The sequence below is a fragment of the Macadamia integrifolia genome, chromosome 10, assembly GCF_013358625.1.
Source record: "Macadamia integrifolia cultivar HAES 741 chromosome 10, SCU_Mint_v3, whole genome shotgun sequence".
Classification (NCBI taxonomy): Eukaryota; Viridiplantae; Streptophyta; class Magnoliopsida; order Proteales; family Proteaceae; genus Macadamia; species Macadamia integrifolia.
Genome location: NC_056566.1, coordinates 13,711,529 through 13,730,973, shown reverse-complemented (window position 1 = coordinate 13,730,973; position 19,445 = coordinate 13,711,529). Strand labels below are relative to the sequence as shown.

The 19,445-nt window shown below is 40.6% G+C and overlaps 4 protein-coding genes across 5 annotated transcripts in view; 1 reads left to right on the top strand and 3 right to left on the bottom strand.

The window, feature by feature from the left end:
- Nucleotides 1–1,131: 1,131 nt before the first annotated feature.
- Nucleotides 1,132–2,584, bottom strand: LOC122091912 (late embryogenesis abundant protein D-29-like). Its single transcript, XM_042662154.1, has one exon. The coding sequence runs from the start codon at nt 2,287–2,289 to the stop codon at nt 1,414–1,416; it is 876 nt and encodes a 291-aa protein (XP_042518088.1). The 5' UTR covers nt 2,290–2,584; the 3' UTR covers nt 1,132–1,413.
- Nucleotides 2,585–3,007: 423 nt separating this feature from the next.
- On the top strand, nt 3,008–4,957 carry LOC122092219 (pentatricopeptide repeat-containing protein At5g66520-like). The gene has a single exon (XM_042662557.1). The coding sequence runs from the start codon at nt 3,008–3,010 to the stop codon at nt 4,955–4,957; it is 1,950 nt and encodes a 649-aa protein (XP_042518491.1).
- A 1,480-nt stretch (nt 4,958–6,437) lies between these two features.
- Nucleotides 6,438–9,387, bottom strand: LOC122091911 (probable serine/threonine-protein kinase PBL7). Its single transcript, XM_042662153.1, has 6 exons — nt 8,794–9,387; nt 8,446–8,696; nt 7,841–8,223; nt 7,578–7,710; nt 7,110–7,199; nt 6,438–7,022 (listed from the first exon to the last, which is right to left on the bottom strand). The coding sequence occupies exons 1-6, from the start codon at nt 9,161–9,163 to the stop codon at nt 6,861–6,863; spliced, it is 1,389 nt and encodes a 462-aa protein (XP_042518087.1). The 5' UTR covers nt 9,164–9,387; the 3' UTR covers nt 6,438–6,860.
- A 3,718-nt stretch (nt 9,388–13,105) lies between these two features.
- The window catches only part of LOC122091913 (uncharacterized protein At5g19025-like), a 14,591-nt gene continuing 8,251 nt past the window's right edge, over nt 13,106–19,445 (bottom strand). The window contains exons 2-3 of one of the 2 annotated variants that reach the window (XM_042662157.1): nt 13,392–13,461; nt 13,106–13,311 (exon numbers count right to left, since the gene is read on the bottom strand). In XM_042662157.1, coding sequence (XP_042518091.1) covers nt 13,416–13,461 — 46 coding nt within the window. In that variant the 3' untranslated portion in view covers nt 13,106–13,311; nt 13,392–13,415. Of the gene's footprint in view, nt 13,462–19,445 lie in introns of both variants that reach the window. The other variant, XM_042662155.1, reaches the window with a different exon arrangement.

The window sequence follows — 19,445 nt, the reverse complement described above, 5'->3', positions numbered from 1 at the left end:
CCAATAAATTCTCATTCATCATGATCTTAAAAATCTATTTTTAAAACATTAATGAATTCTTAAGAAAATTTGATCCCTTTTTCAATGTTTTAGCCAATATGGATAATAAAATCTATTCCTTTTTAATTTAAAAAAAAAAAAAGAAAAAGATTATGACCTATAAGATAGATGGGCTTTATTGTCGAAGATGTAATAAGTTAACCCTAAATAGGATTTAATCCAAAACCAAACCAAATTGATTCAATTATATTTTGAATCAAACTGAAACCAAAATCGAACCAATTAACAGACATATAATGGTATTGATTCAATTATATTTTGAGCCAAATTGGAAAACCAAAATCAAACCAATTGACAAACTTATAGATTACCATGTTAGCCAAGTTGACAAGGGTCACCCAGAAGATTCTGAGTTTGACTTCTCTTACCTCTTTGAGATCACTTACACGAAGTGTTTAATACTCTTCACTACTTTCAATGAAAGTTAAATGATTTTCATTCAACCCCAGTAATAACCCAATCCATATGATTGTAAAATCAATATGGGACCACATGAATGATTCTCATTCAATCCCAGTAATAACCCAATCCATACAATTGTAAAGTCAATATGGGGCCACAGGATTAATCAGAAGGCCTGGATCATCGTCAGGAAAAAAAAAAATTGGGATTTTCCTGTAATTTGAGAGGTTTGGCTGAATTGCACCAGATTCTGTCATACATATGTGGTAATAGTACGTGAAAGACCCGAAAAAGCCCACAAATCCCATAATAAGGCCAAAAACCGGCCAACAAAGCCCACAAGGCCCATAAGATAGTATCCCAATTTTCTTGGAAACTAACCAAACGGTTATAACTTCCACACCTTAGCAGGAACAGAGCAGAGGACATCATCTGCTTCTCAACTTCTTCCTTCTCCTCTCTCTCTCTCCGTTCCTCATAGCTGCTGCTCCCATTATAGATTTTCTGTAGCTTTTGCCGTCTTATATTCTTCATTAACCACATGCACCACAAATCTTTCATCAAAAAAAAAAAGGGATTTAACAAACTGGGCACTGGGCAGATTCTTGTTCAAAATATATCCATTCCTATTTGCTACTTATATGATCCCCATGTAAGTATAGAACAAAGTAAGGAAAACCCAGATTCGAATTTTCAAATTTAAGACTTAGTTTCATTCATTCATTCATTCATTCCTTCATGTGGAAGAGAACTGCTCTGCTAGCTCAAGGATCTGGTAGTTTGCAGGGTTCGCAAGATAAACTATTTTGAGAAGTTAAAAAAAAAAACAGAAAATCAAAAACTACAGATAGAATTTGGAATCAGACAGAGCGCAGGAGATCCAGTATTTTGTTGCAGTACATTGACAAAAGAGCGATTTCTGACTCTGAGGAGTGGAGCAGGAGCTTTCCTTCAAAGTTCTTGGTCTAGTGGATTATTACCAGCAAGGTTTTTCTTAATCTGTTCTGTTTTGTGCTTGGCATCGTCGTACTTGGAGGCGACAGTGTCCTTTGTGCTTTCCATCGTCTCCCCTGCCTTGTTCTTGGCCGCGTTGTACCCTTCCTTTGTGCTCTCCATAGTCTCCCTTGCCTTATTCTTGGTGGCGTCGTACCCTTCCTTGGTGCTTTCCATTGTCTCCCCTGCCTTGTTCTCAGCCGCGTCGTAGCCTCCCTTTGTGCTCTCCATTGTCTCCCCTGCTTTGTTCTTGGCCGCGTCGTACCCTTCCTTGGCTTTTTCTGTGGCCCACTTCAGGTGATCCCCTGTGGCCTCCTTTGCCTGCCTTGCCTTCTGTGTCGCCATCTCCGCTGCATCCCCTACCTTCTCGTAAGTCGCCTCTTTCGCTTGCTTGGCCTTCTCGGATGCCATCTCTGTCGCCTTCCCCGCTTTCTCCTCGGTGGTTCTTTTGATGTCTTGGGCCTTCTCTGCACCGTACTGCCCAGCATCATGAGCGTTGTCGTAAGTCTTGTCGGCCATCTTCTTGGCGGTGTCACCAGCGACATCGTATGCTTGCTTAGCATTCTCCTTAACGGTGTCTTCGTTCTTCAAACCCAGACCCTCCGAGATCCTGTCCTTTGCCCACTCTGTCCATGAGTCCGAAGCCTCTTTGGCTTCATTCCCTTTCTCCTCCACCTTCCCCGCTGCAGTGCCCATCATATCCTTGGCTTGTTCCTGGTAGCCTCTTTCGTCATCGGCTCCGATGCAACTACATGAAGTTGCCAACGCTAACATCATTATCAGAACAAATGCCATCCCCTGCTTCGTGCAAGAAAATGATGAAGAACCCTTCATGATGATCAATTTGATTGCGCCCGATGTTGCAGAAATCGAATAACTGAGACAAATAAGTAACAACCCAACTGAACTTGTAAGCCAATCTCTCTCTCTCTCTCTCACTCTGTATATGTGTGTGAATACTGTGAATTGAGACAGAGAAAGGCCGGGATCCACTTGTCCTTTTATGGAGGGAAGGAATGGGCGAACCGACGAAGCATGCAATGGACAAGTGTGATTGGTAGGTGGAGGTACTGTCCGCAACAAAACGACACATGTCCTTGTGCAAGCTCCATCTGTCGAGACCTTGTTAGCGGTCTCCGTCTCCCAAATTCTTGCGTGTCGCGTGGCCAGGGCTCCCGCAAGTCGAGAGGCGAGAGCCTTTCCAACTGCAAGATCCGCAAATAGAGGATAGAAAATAAGGTGTAGATTCGCTCACACCTTATTAAGGTCTTTGGGTAGTTTTGACAAACACTTGGTGTATCCTATCCTGTGGATAATGTGACCGTTCAGTAATAAGAAACTGCACCTAACTTAACTACCTTAAGGGCTAAGATGCTTCCTCCCTCTTGTCTATAATCTATGATCAAAGATTCAAGGACAATGTAGTAACGAAGAATTCAAAATTTCCCTCCATTCTGTGACGTCGCACTATCCTCAACTATGAAGAAGGCGGCAAGAAAACCAGATGAGAGTCCATTGGTGACATAAGAGAACAGAGGCCATCGGAACACGAATGGGTTTCAAATCTAATGCCTGTGGCCAATCCTTAACGGCCATATTCCATATATGTAAATCCATGGCAGAATTCAAACAAGCCCACGCCAGGCTTGTCGTGAGGGGTCTGCCCCATCCTCCATCATCCTTACGACCCGTCATCTCCTTCTCCGCTCTTAACCCATCTGGCGATATAGATTACGCCCTTCTTCTCATTCTTCAAGCCCCAGCGCCAACCATCTTCCTCTTCAACACTGTTATCCGGGGTCTCGCGCGTGCCCGTCGTCCTGATTCTCTCTGTAGTTCTGTATTCCTACTAAAACGGATGGCTGAATTCGATCTTCCTGCTAATAACTTTACCTTTACTTTCCTCTTCCAAGCTTGCGCCAAAGTGGGCTCCGCCTCCTCCGACTTGGGTCGGCAGTTCCATTCACTGGTAATCAAGAAGTCTTTTGGAATTGACGCGTTCGTCCGCAATTCGATGATCCAGTTCTACTCGGTTTGTGAGAGACTGCAAGACGTACAAGTGGTATTCGATGAAATGGGTGAATTGGATGTCGTGTCATGGAACTCTCTGATTTCTGCATACATAAGGAATGGCGAGATTTCAGTCGCTCTTGATGTTTTTGAAAAAATGCCTGAAAGAAATGAGGTTTCATGGAATAGTCTGATCGGCGGGCTGGTGAGGTTTGGTTATCTTGATGATGCGCATCGGCTTTTTACCCACATGCCCAAGAGGAATCTGGTCTCATGGGTTGTTATGATCTCCGGATATGCTCAACATAGGCAGCCAATGCAAGCTTTGGTTTTGTTCTGGGAGATGCAACTACTAAACCAGGAACCGAATGCGGCAGTTCTGGTGAGCGTTCTTTCTGCCTGTTCTCAATTGGGAGCTCAGGATCATGGGGTTTGGATTCATTCTTACATTCGAAGGAACCATACAAATTTCGATTCGATTATTTCTGCCGCTCTCATTGACATGTACGCAAAATGCGGCAACATCAGTCTAGCAATGCAAGTCTTTCATTCATCCAGAGAGAATGATGTTTCTGTTTATACAGCAGCCATTTCTGGGTTGGCACTCAATGGCCAAACCGAGCAAGCACTTTTCTTCTTTGAACAAATGAAGAGTGAGGGCATTACACCGGATAGTATCTCCTTCACTGCAGTTTTGTGTGCTTGCAGCCACATGGGTTTGGTGGAGAAAGGTTTCCACTACTTCAATTCAATGCTTGATGTCCACAGGATCAAGCCAGATTTGGATCACTATGCCTGCATGGTAGATCTTCTTGGCCGTGCAGGTTTGTTGGAGGAAGCAGAAAGATTCATAGCTTGCATGCCAATAAATCCAGACCATGTAATATGGGGGGCCCTCCTTGGTGCATGCAGGATCCATGGGAATATAGAAATGGGTCAAAGGGTGGGGAGTTTTCTGATAGAATCTGATCGTGACCATGATGGACGTTACATTCTTCTTTCAAACATTTATGCAGAGTCTGGCAAAGGAGATGATGCTGAGGAAGTTATGAGAACTATGCGAAAAAGAAGAATAAAACGGGTTCCTGGGAGTAGTTTGATTGAGGTAGATGGTGTTGTTCACGAGTTTGTAGCAGGAGATAGATCCCATGACAAGACTGAAGAGATATATTTGATGTGGGAAGACATGGCTAGGGAGATAAAGAAAGTTGGGTATTCAGTAGGGACAAAAGGGGTTACGTTTGACGTAGAAGAAGAAGAAAAAGAAGCTATAATTGGGTACCACAGTGAAAAACTGGCTTTAGCTTTTGGATTTCTTTGCACAGAGCCCGGATCATTGCTTCGAATTGTGAAGAATATTCGGATTTGTAGGGATTGCCATTCTGCTATTAAGCATATTTCTAAGGTTTTTAAAAGGAAGATTGCAGTTAGAGATAGGAAACGGTTTCATCATTTTGAGGGAGGGTCTTGCTCGTGCATGGACTATTGGTGAGCAAGTTTCCTATTTTGGAATAGAAGGTACAGAAACTCCATGTGTGGCTCCCGAGGAAGGGAGGGGAAAAGATCCGGGATTCCAGATATTGACTTCTAGGAGGAAACAATTACGTAATAAGGCTAGTTGGATACACAAAGATGCACACAGGAATTTTATGTAATTGAGATGTGCTACATGAGGAAATATGGTGCAGAGAAATTTTTTTGTTACTGAATCGCTACAAAACTTGGGATTTTTTGATGATCACTACAAGGTATATACAAGCTTTCAGGAGCTGAATCTTCTGGTTTTGGTTTCCCTAATTGATCAAAGAAGGCAGGGAAAAGGACACTGGCAAGTGAATATGATAAGTTGGGCGTGCCCAGCATGTTGGTTGGGTCGAGAAGAGTTTAGATTAATTGTTTCAGTTGTCTGATATTCATAATTTCAAAGAGTATTCTTATCACTGGAAAAATCCTTGATCTTCTGGCCTGCAGACATTTATGTTAGGAAGTGGGAAGGTTCATGGCCTGCAGGTCTATGTACAGTGTCATATGCAAGCCCGCTCAGTGATGTTGGACCGTCAGCAATGCAGATATGGGTCAAACACATATGGAGATCCTGGTAAAGGGTTTGTGGTGAAAAATCTTAAAATATGGAACTCTGCTATTCAGGAGCTTATGGCCAGGATAAAGATGACAGATCAGACTTGGTCAGCATGATAGACTTTGAGGTAGGTGACAAGACTTCGAGGCATGTGACTGAGATGGGAGGGTTTGTGTGCAATTTTGGATGATAAGGAGAAAAAAATGGGTCATTGAGCACCAGGTGAAAACCTGGCAGTGGCTGTCGAGATTTTCTGCAGGTAGCCTGATTGGTGTTTTCAGTTGCAAGTAACATTCAGATGAGGATTTGGTGTTTGAATGGTGATGCAATTAACTCTTTCTGGAAGGTTTTGAAAAGGAATATTGCAATTGAGGAAAAGAAACAGTTTCATCATATTTTATAAATTATTGTTTGAGAAGTTTATGTCGTTGGAGAATTAGAAGAAGGGTGTAGGAGGTATTCGATCCCTAGAACTGGCTTTTCATCATTCTGTAGGAATGAGATGCCTTCTCCCTTCAAGGATTTCTCGTGACCAAGCTACACAGATACCGGAGAAGTCAGAAGTTGCATAAGCATAAGTGCGTGGGCACAAGTAGGGTTAAAGGAAGTACACAGGAGAAGTTATCAGCAGTTAAAGGACAAGATCTCTGAGAGTCTGAAATGAATGAAACATGGAACATTTTCCTGTTCTATGGTTGAAATGAGGTATTGACTTGATATCAGTAATTATCAGTAGAAGTACGTTCTGATCTTCTTGGCTAGATTTTGGGTTGTGGTTCTGTGTTCTTCCAAAAAGGGACAGTTTTTTTTCGCAATAATTGTAAACACATGAAATTAAAATGGTTTATCACTAGATAAACTGGTCAGTATCAGTACTTATTTGACTACATGGTAAATCAAACCCTGAACTACTGACTTGAGTAAATTAAGAACTTATTACACTTTGCAATGAGCTTATTACACTTCCACAAAGTATCTAAGCAGGTAAGACAAAACTGTGAACTCTCAATGTAAGTAAATAAAGCCCTTCGTACAATCTTGTATCTGAACTGCTCAGCTGTACATTCAATTATGCAGGATGACCACCCATAATTATTGGAGAGAGCTTAGCTACCAGGACCCACAGCACAGCACAAATTACATCAAGACTTGGGATCAGTTTATCAGCTTCCTCGGACAAGTATTATCTTGGTGGCTCACGCCTAAATATTTCTGACAATCTTTTTTATAGGGCTTAATATAATGCTCTGAAAGAATGTCTGCAGAAACTGAAAGCATTGAAATTTGATGATGCCGTCGCCTCCATACTTTTGAATTAAGACCTGGGGCTTAATATTGGACTGCAAAATCTGGAAGAGGTTGAGAGAGTAGTAGAAGGGAGGCTCTTGACCAGTGGAATTAGAGACTGCACAACGTCAGTCATTAGAGGTCGGTAATCAGCTTCTGGTTGCACACACACAGCAGCAATTGCAGCTACCTATAACATCAATGTGGTAAAAAGTTAGAAACTGAAGTTATTTGTGGCTGTGGTATAGTACTGATTACAGTTCCTGGACCAATTAACCTGAATCAGTTCCTTCTTTGAATACTTCCTTTGTAGAGCTGGATCGACCATTTCAATGACTTTCTGCCTGTTGGTCAACCTTGGAAGAGCCTGATGTACAACAATTGGACACCACTTTTAGTTTAACAGCTCTAGTGTGAAACTAAGGAAGCTGAGTAATTGGAGAGATCAGTTCTAGTGCTGAAATTTTAGCTCTTATGGAAAAATATCTCGTTCACTGAACCAGCAAGAACTGGCCTTTGTGCCGTGATTGATAATAACTAAAGATGACAAAGTGGGCATCAAGAAAAGACCAGAAGATCATGGAGACTTGTCTTTCATAGATCCAGATATTGTTGCTGGTTTGGTATCTAGAGAGTTTACTGTACCAAAGGCATTGTTATAGCTTCATACCACACCTTTGACCTTAATAAATACAAGAGGAACTATAAATTTAGAGAGGAAAGGTTACAGGCTTTTGTTACTGACCCAGGTGACAAGGAAATGTTCTCCAGGAGGCCGATCTGTATCCACTGGGGTGCGGCCTGTTAGAAGCTCTAGGAGAACCACGCCATAACTGTAAACATCTGATTTTGTTGTTAGCTTACCCATTGAAGCATATCTACATAGCCCACAAGAAAATATAGTTAGAGATTAGCAGCAATCAATGTGGTGAAGCAGCAAAAGAGTTTAAACCAGTTAGCTGTTGTGATAGCAAGCACTTGATCATAGCAAGCAATAAATAAACTCACTCTGGTGCCATGTAGCCTGCAGACCCCAGTGCTGTCGATATCTGACCGCTGATCTTGTCTGGACCCATCTTGGCCAATCCAAAATTGGAAGCTCTGGCCCTGAAGTTATGATCCAACAGGACATTGCTGCATTTGAAGTTCCGGTGGATGACAGATGGTACTGCATGCTCATGAAGGAACTCTAGAGCTCTTGCGCAATCAAGAGCAATCCTCAATCGGGTCCCCCAATCCAATGGCTGATGTTGGCTTCCCGTCGGATGGATGTGGTTTTGCAGACTGCCATTGGGCAGGAATTCGAAGATGAGAAGCCGGTGGTTCTGGTCAGCACAGTAGCCGAGCAACTCCACCAAGTAGGGAGAACGGAACCGGCTCAGTAAGTCCACCTGTGTGATCAAGTACATGTTATAAAGAACCATTACATCACTCTCTTACTACTACAATTCTGTTCTTCAGAGCTATTGAAGTCCCTATAAATGTGGAATGAAGAAGTCCATGAAGCAGAAATGCCAATCCCACACAATTATTTGCACATAGAATTCGGAAGATCTGTTTCATTTGATCAAGTTAGTGTAGGACACTTGAAAGAGCCAAGGAAGCCACTATACCTCAGTTCTGAACCCACGCTCCCCTCGTCTGGCTTCTTTGCGGAGCATCTTGATTGCTGCCACGGTCCCATCACTCAGGATCGCCCTGTAAACGACTCCATAAGCTCCACTGCCTATCACATTCGCTTCTTTAAAACCATCAGTGGCCAATTCAAGCGCTTTGTAGGTGAAAACTTGAATCCCTCTCTCTTTGAGTTTTGCTGAAGGTAGAAGACCTGAACTTCCTCCCTGAAGGCAACCACGCTTCACCTCTGCTTTTCAGTTCTCACATCAAAAGCCCAAAAAAGATTAACAAATATTGTTAAAAAAAAAAAAACCCCAGGAAGAATTATGAGATTTAGTGGTTACCTGGGCTAGCACTGAAGACTACAGAAGTATAAGGAGAGAAATGGGAAAGATTCTTGTTGTTGTTGTTGTTGTTGTTGTTGTTGTTGTTGTTGTTGTTGCTTCTGCTGCTGCTGCTGCTGCTGGTTGTGGGATTGCCATGAGAACTGCTTTTGTTGGACTTGAGTCTCCGGAGCAATGCAATGATGATAATCACAGCAACAAGCAAGAGAAGTGAGATGATAATTGGAATGACTATGATGAGGGGGGTATCCCATGCTCGAAAAGTGTGGTGGTTTTGAGGATTCTGAGGTTGAGGCTTTGAGTCCAGGTTATGATGATGATGATGCACAGTAAGACCGGGAGGAGGAGTGACAATAGAGCGAATCCCCATAAGCTCCAAGAATACAGGGAGAAGGATGAAAGCTAAAAAATTGTAAAATAGGATGATGGAGAACAGAAGAAAGACAAGAAGAGAAGAAAAAAAAAAAATGGGTCCAAAGTAGATGAGAGTGGTGGATTATATGATCCCATACTGGGGGGTTTGTTTCCCTTCCTGGGAGCTCAACCTATCTGTACACCCACATGATTCCACACTTATTCACGTGCTCTCTCTCTCTCTCTCTCTCTCTCTCATGAATCATGTGCAAGGCCTTTGTAATTCATTCGTCCCTTCTTTTGTATTATTATGTGGAAGAGGTGTCTGAGTTCTACTCAAAAAGAAGAAAGAGGTGTCAGGCAAAATAGATATTAGATTGAAGGGAGATTCTTCCCAATCATTAGAGATTGATGCCCATTAATCAATCAATCAATCAAGTTAGTAATCATCTGTGGGGCAGAAAGAGAAATAATCCTCTCAAACCAATTGTTCAGGTCACCTTTTTCTTGCTGTGATTTTGTACAAAGTCACATTGGGCAATTATAATAAACTCTGTTACTGCTACAGTGTGAATTGACCCATGAAAGTCAAATTTTCAGGAACATCTTCAGAGGGGAAAAAAAATCAATAACCAGGATCCCAAATAATCAATGTGAAACTATATCTCTATAATTCCTAACCGTCTGCTCGCTTGTACTTTGTTTTGATGTTATATTAAATAAAGTGGGATAACTCACGAAATACCATCCAGGATAATCCAAAACTATAAAATTGGGATGGCCCAAATGGTATATTAAGATAATCCAAAATCATAAATAACTAATGTGGAACTATATGCCTCTATTAAGACTATAACTCACAACAGCTCAACACACCAAACAGCAAAGACCATGGTTTTAGTGTACGGTATCAAATTGGGTATCAGCCATCCCAAAAACTAATATAGTATTCTAAAATATTATTTAATGTAAGGGTAAAAAATGTTTCAAAAAGTCAAAAGTTATTTAAACTACAGACTTAAGAGGTCATGAGTTCAACTCTCCTTGGAGCTACCTATAAAACAAATTATTTAATACTATATTTATGTAAAATAACAAGATTTACCCTCATTAAAAAAATTTCCTTAAAGGGCAAAAAAATAAAATTTTAACTTCTCTCACCACTTCGGCAATAAGATTCTCCCTATTTGTAATTACATTAAGTGCTTTCCTCTCCTGTTATTGAGGATCCATATCTGAGCTTTATGTGGAATGGAGTGGAGTAGTGTAGTAAAAGGAATCAGTGGTCTCTCTTAAAATAACAACCATGACAGTCAAACAGTGATGACAGTTATTGGCTGTAAAGTATAAGGTTATTTGAGTAATTACAATAAAACCTCACCCACTTTACTTGCATGAATACCCCCCCCCCACCCTGAATACTTATTTCCTCACCTATAGTACTAAAACAAGATTACATCTTAACATTGACTTGAAATCCTTTTGGCATGGGATAAAGAGAGAAAGCAGAATGCTTAATGGTCATAATAGAGGTAAGTATTCAACAAAGAGCTTCAAGAGCTACTGAGAGGTAGGAGGATCCCCAGCATAGGTTTTGAGGTGCAAGAACTTTGTGAACCAAACTTTCACCTGCATTGGCTATAGTTTCCCTTCACCTATGATGAAGAGAGTATCTTTTCAACCATGAGACATTACCCTCTTATTAGAATGAGAAAGGGTAATTTCAATCTCATAATTGGAAAGATTATCTTTTCATCATTGGTGAAGGGAAATTGTAACCAATGCAGGTGAAGGTTTGGTTCACAAAGTTCTTATCTGATCATGTTCAACGAAGGCCTAGGGATTCCCCAGTAAAGAGGAGTAATTTGATTCCAATTAAAGGAGCTAAAAGAAGTGGGGGCGGACCTAAAATTACCATAGAAGTAGCAAGGAATGACATATATATCTTGGTCTTGCCCCAAATATGATCATAGATAGAGCCAAATGGAGGGTAAGGATCCAAATAGCTGACCTCATTTAACTAACATTTTCCTGACTTGCTGAGTTGTGCATCTTTCTTTTTACGTTCATTTCTCCCATTATGTTTTGCATGGATCCACGTAATCAACCCCATTAAGTTGAGATAAGATTGAGTTTGTTATTATATACAATAAAATGTGGGAGTTAATGATGACATTCACCTTTCACGAAGTCCAATCATAAGAACAAATCACCCGTGGTAAAGAGAATCTCTTTTCAACATGGGTGAAAAAATTCTTAATCCTCTTAGAATTTAGGTTTTAAATGTAACAACCTGTCAGTTCGAGCAGATTCATGGCCAGCAATAAAAATCATAAAGGGGTGATAAAATTGCATTGCATAGACGGCCATGGAGCTATGGAGGAGACATGGACCATCTCCCTAAAATAGACAATACGCTAGGAATCTGTTTGTCAGGTCTGTGTGCTTATCTCTCCCTTTCTGGGTGACTCAGAATTTTGTCACAGCTCATTGGTCTCGACATTACATATGGTAGACTGGTATAGATAATTGGAGGTGAGAGTGATAAAGCAGAGGGATGTGGTCCTCCTCTTCCCCTCCCTCCCTTCTCAAGCCTTGTATACCCCACCCACTAACCTTTTTTTACCTTTCTTTCTTGTTATACCAACAAAATAGCTTGGCTCCTGGCTGTCTCCTATCTATTTCTACATCCGCAAGTGGCAATTAAGCCATTATGATCTATAGTAGCAGCCTTGCAAATTTGAGATCAACAGAGGCAATCAAAGGAGTTGACCCCATTTAATTGGGATAAAACTGAGTTGAGTTTATCAAAGGCAATCAATGAACCCATGTGAAAGACCCTTTTTCTGACTCAATATAGTCCTTTTAACATTCACTTGTTTGCCCAACGGCCTTTCCACGGAGGTAATCTTTGCCTGCTAAGCAAAAAGCATTTACGATGACTGCACACGTCAAAGCTCTGCTCAGTCGCCTGATAAAGTTAACGAGATCAGGGTATCCTGGAAGGCTTTAAGGTGTACAATAACATAAGAATGGATCAAGCTACCAACAATGCTGAGGTAGCTCAAATTCCTAACGGAGCTTCAGAGAAGAGGAAGCTTACTCTTGCTGAGTTTCCACCGTCTGATCTGATGCTGCTGCCTCAATCAAGAACATGAAATAAAAAAAAAGGAGAAAAATAACCTTATCCATCTAGCTCTCCCCACACCCAGGCACAGCTGAATGTGAAAAGACCCAGCTGCCCCCATATTTGTTAGATATTTTTTACGCCCAAGTGTTTCTAGAAGTAGGAATGCTAGAAAGACAAGGTTCCCTTGTCCATAAACAAAATTAAGTGTAGCAGCAGCAGCCACAGTAATGGAAGGGCTAGAATGCTGTTGTGAATACAAATCTCAGAATTGGTTTAGCCAGTGTTAAGTAATCAGAATTGGCACCAAATCAAATCAACCGTCACCAATTACAATCCAACATAGCCAAGAAACCCACTCCAGCTTGCCCAATATCAGGAGTTGGATTGCAAGCATTGATGATTCAGTGATGGTTATAGAGAAGTCACTTAATTTGATTAATATATAACCTCAGGGGATAGCCGAATTAGCAAGCGTGTGATTCTGAATTCGACTCTTCTTACCTCCTTGGAGCCACTCACACTGGATATTTAGTACTCTTCACTACTTTCAATAAAAATCGAATGGATTCTCATTCAACCCCAATATGACCCAATCCATACGGTTGTAGGATCAATAAATACCTACAAGACTAGTCAGGCCAAAGGCTTGAATACCCATCATTAGCCAAAAAGAAAAAAAAAGATTCATCATATCTTTAAAATATCTTGATGACTACGCATTGTTCTCTATTTTACGTTGTTGCATTTGTTAAGAAAGGATCAGCAGGAAACAACAAACTACTAATGAGGCAAAAACTCAACACTACTGCCGAATAATATCGATTCCAATTTTGTGAAACTTATTTGTATTGATTTTCTATCTTTTGAGCATTCATAGCCACGAAAGACTAATTTTCTATCCTTTGAGCATTCAAAGCCAAGAAAGAGGATATCTCCCAAGACAAAAAATACATCAGGAAGATCGATCTCGTGAGGAGAGATCCAACGCCAACTTGTAGGTTGAGGAAAATTGTTCTCAGCAAGTGTCAAGTCTTCTGGAAAATGAAGCTTCAATGAAACATCAAATTGTGAATGAAAGAACAAAAACTAGAAACCTGAGATATGGTAAACAGACCCAAGAAGAGACACCATGAACAAATCAGCGCTGCTCCCCGCCTCCATCAATTGCCAGATTGACCCCCGACCTGTTTTCCACCATTAGAACATGTAATAAACACATGTGCAAAGCAAGAAATATCCCACCGCTTCCCCCCCCCCCAAGCGAGACCAAAAAAAGAATATCTAAGTTGTACTGGTTAGTTTCTCATCTTTCACCGAAAAATTTGGTCATGGTTAATGTATGGCATAGAAACATAAACCATCAATGTTGTTGGATTCATGAAAAATGTCTTCTTATTAATCCCCCCCCCCTCCCCTCCCCTTCCAATTCTCTATGTTTACACGAAAAAAATGAGCATTGAGCCCCTTTGAATAAATCTTTTTTTTGTGTGCATGTGGGGTGGGGGGTGTTAATAATAAGTCTGGACACGTTATCATTATGAACTCATGCACTAACTATAAAAAATTCAGATAGACATTAACTTTGCTTGAGAACTGAGATTTTCCGAAACATAAAGGTAATTAGATAACTCCAAATGGCAAGAAAGTGTGATAAGTTCAGAGATCAGAATAAGTTTTCCTGTTGAAGATTTAACACCCACACCAGAAATAAAACTACCTCAAAAATGTCCTGAACCCAGTTCATGTACCAAATTTTGGGTTAACAGACCAACCCTAAAAAAACTACCTCAAAAGTGTCCTGAACCCAGTTCATGTACCACTTTTTGGGTTAACAGACCAACCCTTGAACATTTTACAGCCCAGGTGGCAAAGAGTAAAGTATTTAAGAAAGGAATTACCTTATTCACACCCCTTAAGGCATCAAATAATGTGACATTTTTTTTGGGGGGGTGGGGGTGTATAACACACCTGAAACTTCAAATTTTTGTTCATAACCTAATCTATGCAACCATTTTGCCCTGTAAATCTTAACATAAGTTCTCTTATCCTTTTCTTCAATAAAACTAGTTCATATAAGGACTAGAGAAAGGGGAGGGAGGGGGGAGATGCCGGCTTATTGCAATCAAACTTTCTTTTACTTGAAGAAGTTGGAGTATAGAACAGAGAGAAGGGGAAAGGTTTATGTGCCCATTTCATCTTCAAAGATAGTGATGCTGCTACTGCCCTGAGCCCAAAAGACACATAGGAGATATTCCCCCCCCCCCCCCAATAATTTTTAAAATTTATATTTTATGTCCCAGTTTATCCCAGTTTATTTGAATTTTATATATCTAAACATCCATAAAAAGACAAATTATATATACAACTCAACTCAACTTTGCATAAGATGTCCTTTCCCCCCTTTTGTCAATTGGATCTATCATTGCATTTCCTCTCCCTACTTCTCTGTGCTTCTCAATGGTAGCCCCGCTGGCTTTTCTTGCCTCCTCTGTTGGCATTCGTCAGGGTTGTCCCCTTTCCCCATACATCTGTGCCTCTTGAATTGCTTTCCAGAAGTATTCAATCCCGTATGGACCAACAGCTCATCTCCCCCATGTCGAAATGTTAGGCCCTTAAGATCTCCCATCTAGCCTTTGCTGACAGCCTAGTGATTTTCTCTAAAGCTGATATCCTTCAGTAGAGACCAATATGACCTGTTTGTGCCACTTTGAAAGTATTCCAGGTCTTTCAACCACTCCAAATCTCTCTTGTTCCAGGCTGGGGTTTCTGAGGTTGTCAAGTCTTGCCTGATTGGGAAGTCTGGGTTCTCCTTGGTTCGTCTTCCCGTAAAGTATTTTGGGTTTACCTTTGATCCCTTCCATGTTAACTGCTCACACTGCTCCCCAATTCTGAATCTCTTGAAAAAGAGATTACAGGTTTGGAAAGGCAAGCTGCTCTCTTATCAATCCCAATTAAAGCCTCATCTTCATTCCTATCTCCAATACCATATCCGCCATGAATTCTTTCATAACCTCACTATCTCTTCTAACATGTCCGTTTAAATCTCCCCCTATGATAATCTTTTCTCCTTGACTAATTCCTTGAACTAAACTATCCATGTGTTGTTTCTTAGTATTTTCATCTAATCCAATTTGGGGTGGATACCATTAATTATATTAATTAAAACTTTTCCTAACACAAGTTTGATAAATATAATATATATATATATGAGAAAATTACATTGCCACCCCCTGAACTTTATCTTCAAATTAACGCCCTCCCTTGTACTTTAAAAAATGACACAAACACCCCCTACTTGTCTAAAAAATTATAAATACACCCACACCGTTAGTATTCTACTAGTTATAAATATAAAAGACCATTATACCCTCACATCAAATATCCAATAAAATATTCCCAAATGTCCAAAATTGTTACCGATCTCCTTCTTCTTCTTCTTCTCCGGCAACACCACCGTCCTATCCCATACTCTAAAACCTCGCCCAAGCTGGTCTGCCCCCACCATCTGCATATCTCCTTCTTCTTCTTCTTCGGCGACACCTTCGCCCCATCCCATCCTCTGCAACGTCACCCAACAGGTTCCACCCCCATCCTTTGCATCAATCCACATCGTGCAGACCGGGAGGGAATGAGATCAATAGGAAATTCTATACGAAGAAGAAAAAATGAAAAAATGGGAGAAAATAATATGAAAATTTCCAAGTGAGATTGTAGGGTTTGGGAGTTCTTTGCCACTGACGGGGATGAGCTTTGGATTATTTTATTTCTGAATTCTGAAGGGTTTTATCTTTTTTTTTTTTTTTTTTTAAGTTCATGCAATGGTCGGCACTTGTACTGCAACAATCGATTTCAGCCCCATTACATGGTGATCCAGCGATACTGGCTTATGAGAAGCGGCCATCGTTGCCAAGCTCGATTGATATACAGAGAACAAGCCGAGAGAGAGAGAGAGAGAGAGAGATGATGGGAGTTGTTGCTGCTACTGGGATTGTTGAGAAGTAGAAGGCGACCTCATTGAAGAAGAGGATGGAGGATTGTTCGACGGAAGTGCCAATAATGGAGATGGCGACAGAGCCATTGCAGACATTTGCATACCGATAGCAAGCACAAATCATTCTGCAACTCCTAGGGTTTCAACGTCAATATTTGGAGGACCAGAGGACGCCAAGATGAGGTTTTGAGTGACTGAAAACCATTATAGCCGTCGACCATCTTAAGGTTTGAGAATGGCTAAATTTTTCATAGGTTGCAAATAAATAGGATTCGAATTCTGCAACTGAACTCTAGATTTTTTTCACTTTCAGATTCTATTAAGTTCCAATTTTTTGTTTAGAGAAGACTGTAAAGAAGCATCAATGGAAGGGTTTTCTAGGATCTGATGCGTTGGAATGGAATTGCTTAGTGAAGCTAAAGAGATAGAGAGCTCCTCAATTCATTTTCGCAGGGAGGGCGGTAAACAGATAGAAAGGGTTCTTTCTCAAGGTTTAATCAGGGATCATCGGTAAAGTCACACTCAATGAGGGTATTTTGGCCATTTGTGAAAATAATGGTCAGTTACATCATCACTCAACGGATTAAACTAACGGTGTGGGTGTGTTTGTAATTTTTCAAAAATGAAGGGGGTGTTTGTGTCATTTGTAAGAGTATAGGGGAGGGCATTGATTTGAAGGCAAAGTTCAAGGGGTGGCGGAGTAATTCTCTCTCTCTCTCTCTCTCTCTCTCTCTCTCTCTCTCTCTCTCTCTCTCTCTCTCTCTATCTATCTATCTATCTATCTATCTATATATCTATATATATATATATATATATATAAAGGGCACTGAAAGGGAATAACAGAAGAAGAAAGAGGACAACCTCTCTAGGAGAAGAGAGAGTTAAAAGATTGATAAAGATTTACAAAATGATGTTGTAGAGGTCAAAAGAATTGGTGATAGAATTATATATACATATATATATATATATGTATACATTCTGTTCATATCATTTCTGGGTTCCTGTGTTCTACGGTGAAACAGTCCCTACTCTTGACACCCACATGTTGAGAACATCATCGATTAGGACTGATACTTGAGGGCTTGCCTCCCCACCTTAGGGCAAATCAGGCTACAGAGTTTGAGAGTTTCAGACCTCATAAACAGAGGGCTACAAACCGAAACTCAAATCTTTCCTCCTTGACTTACCACCAGACCTAGGATGCAGAATTTTCCCTCTCTTATCTGATGACCTTTGGGACTGTGGTTGGTGGGAATCAAGAGGCTTTAGAGACGATTACCTTCTCGTATAATTTTGGCTTTGTTGGACTATTGTGTGGAGAACTGAAAGCATCGCAAGCTACCAGCCTTTCCCACTGGTTCTGTTCATTTGAGGCTTGAAGACAACCTTCAAAACCCATCAACTCTAAAGGGAGGTTTTAAATATTGCCCCCACTTTAACCTTTCATTCCCTTTTAATTTTTATTTCTTTCTTCTTCCAAGAATACCCTGAAATAACCTAGAGGGGGGGTGAATAGGTTATACTAGTGGAATTTAACTCTTTTCGATGTATAGATCACAAGTGATTGTAATTTAAAAACAATGCGGAATAAATAAAATAGGCACAATCACACAACACAAGATTTATAGTGGTTCGACTCAATCCGAGTCTGGTCCACTCCCTACAAGAATCCTCTTGTAAGGTATTCCACTAGTTCTCCCTTTCAGTACAGTAGGTAGGGAAGAAAACCTTTACAATCTTTTTCACGGATAAGAGTATCCTTACAAATCTCCTTTCCAGGCAGAGAGACGCCTTCACAATCTCTTTTAGAGGTAGAGAGAGACCTTTCTCTTTTTAGGATAAGAGTATCCTTACAATCCTAAATACAGTCTAGAATTGTAAAAAACAGAAAATAAGAAATAGTGGAATAAGAGGAATACCTCAAGTGTGGTGCAAATGATAATGAATAATAAATGATAAGTGATGCACCTTTTGTAAAGTCCTCTCTTACAGCTTTGACTTGCACAGGAGAGAGTAGAGGACTTTGATTAAGACTGGAGCCTCTTGTTTGGGATTTGTGTAACAGAATAACTCAAGTAGAATAACCTTCTCTAATGCTTGCAATAATGCTCTTAAAGCTCTTTCTTAATGAATAATTAATTAAGAGTGATTAGGGTATTTATAGGTGAACTTAGTAAAGCATTTTAGGTAGGGAATCAAGCTCTAACGGACATATTCTGGATATACCGGTCGACCGCCATTGGTAGCCGGTCGACCGCTAAGAGCCGTTGTAGGCAATAAAATAGCCGTTGGAGTACTTCCAGACAGGCACCGGTCGACCGGGACTTTCAACCGGTCGACCGCCTATGGTCTCGGACAGGTCCAGTTGACCGGGGCTTCCATCCGGTCGACCGCCTATGGTCTCGGATGGTTCCGGTCGACCGCCAACATAACAAGCTCTGTCATACTGACCAGTCACCAGTGTTTTGACTATAACTTTTTGGTCCGACCTTGGATTGATTTGAGATCAGTTGTGTTGGAATCACAACTCAATTTCCTACAACTTCTATGAAGGTTTCATCTCCTGATACTAACTTTAAGATTCCCTAAATACCCTTGAGTTAGGTTACTGTGTGTTCCACACCACTTAGAAATTTTCCATACCTACTCAAGCATGCTCTATGGTCATTCTAATATAATGCAATGCACATGCATGAGGTGAGTGCATATAAGTATGTGGAAATTACAAATTACATTAAAAATAACTAATCTATCCTAGTGGTCTTCTTCTTCACTTGAATCTTCCATTCTTTAGCCCTTCATCTTCTTTCCTTCTTGTTTGTTGTTTCATGTCTTTAAGCTTAGCTTCATGTCTTGATTCGACCTTCGATCTTCTAAGGGTTTCTTCAAGCTAATCACACTTTAACAATCAAGTTAAAGATGTATGTTTGTTTTTTAACACCAAAACATGGCAAGGAGTGTGGACATGTTTCCCAACATACCCCCCCCCCAAAAAAAGAAGACATATGAGCTATTCCTCTTACTTCTTGGTCCTATTGTTAGGATGACTTCCATTAATTACAAGATTGCCATTGGTTCTTAAGTTTGAGCTATTTGTTAATTGTGTGAGCCCCTAGCCTGAGTTGTTGGGCTGTGCCTCTTTACTCTTACTTTTATAGCTCATCTCTTCATTCCCCT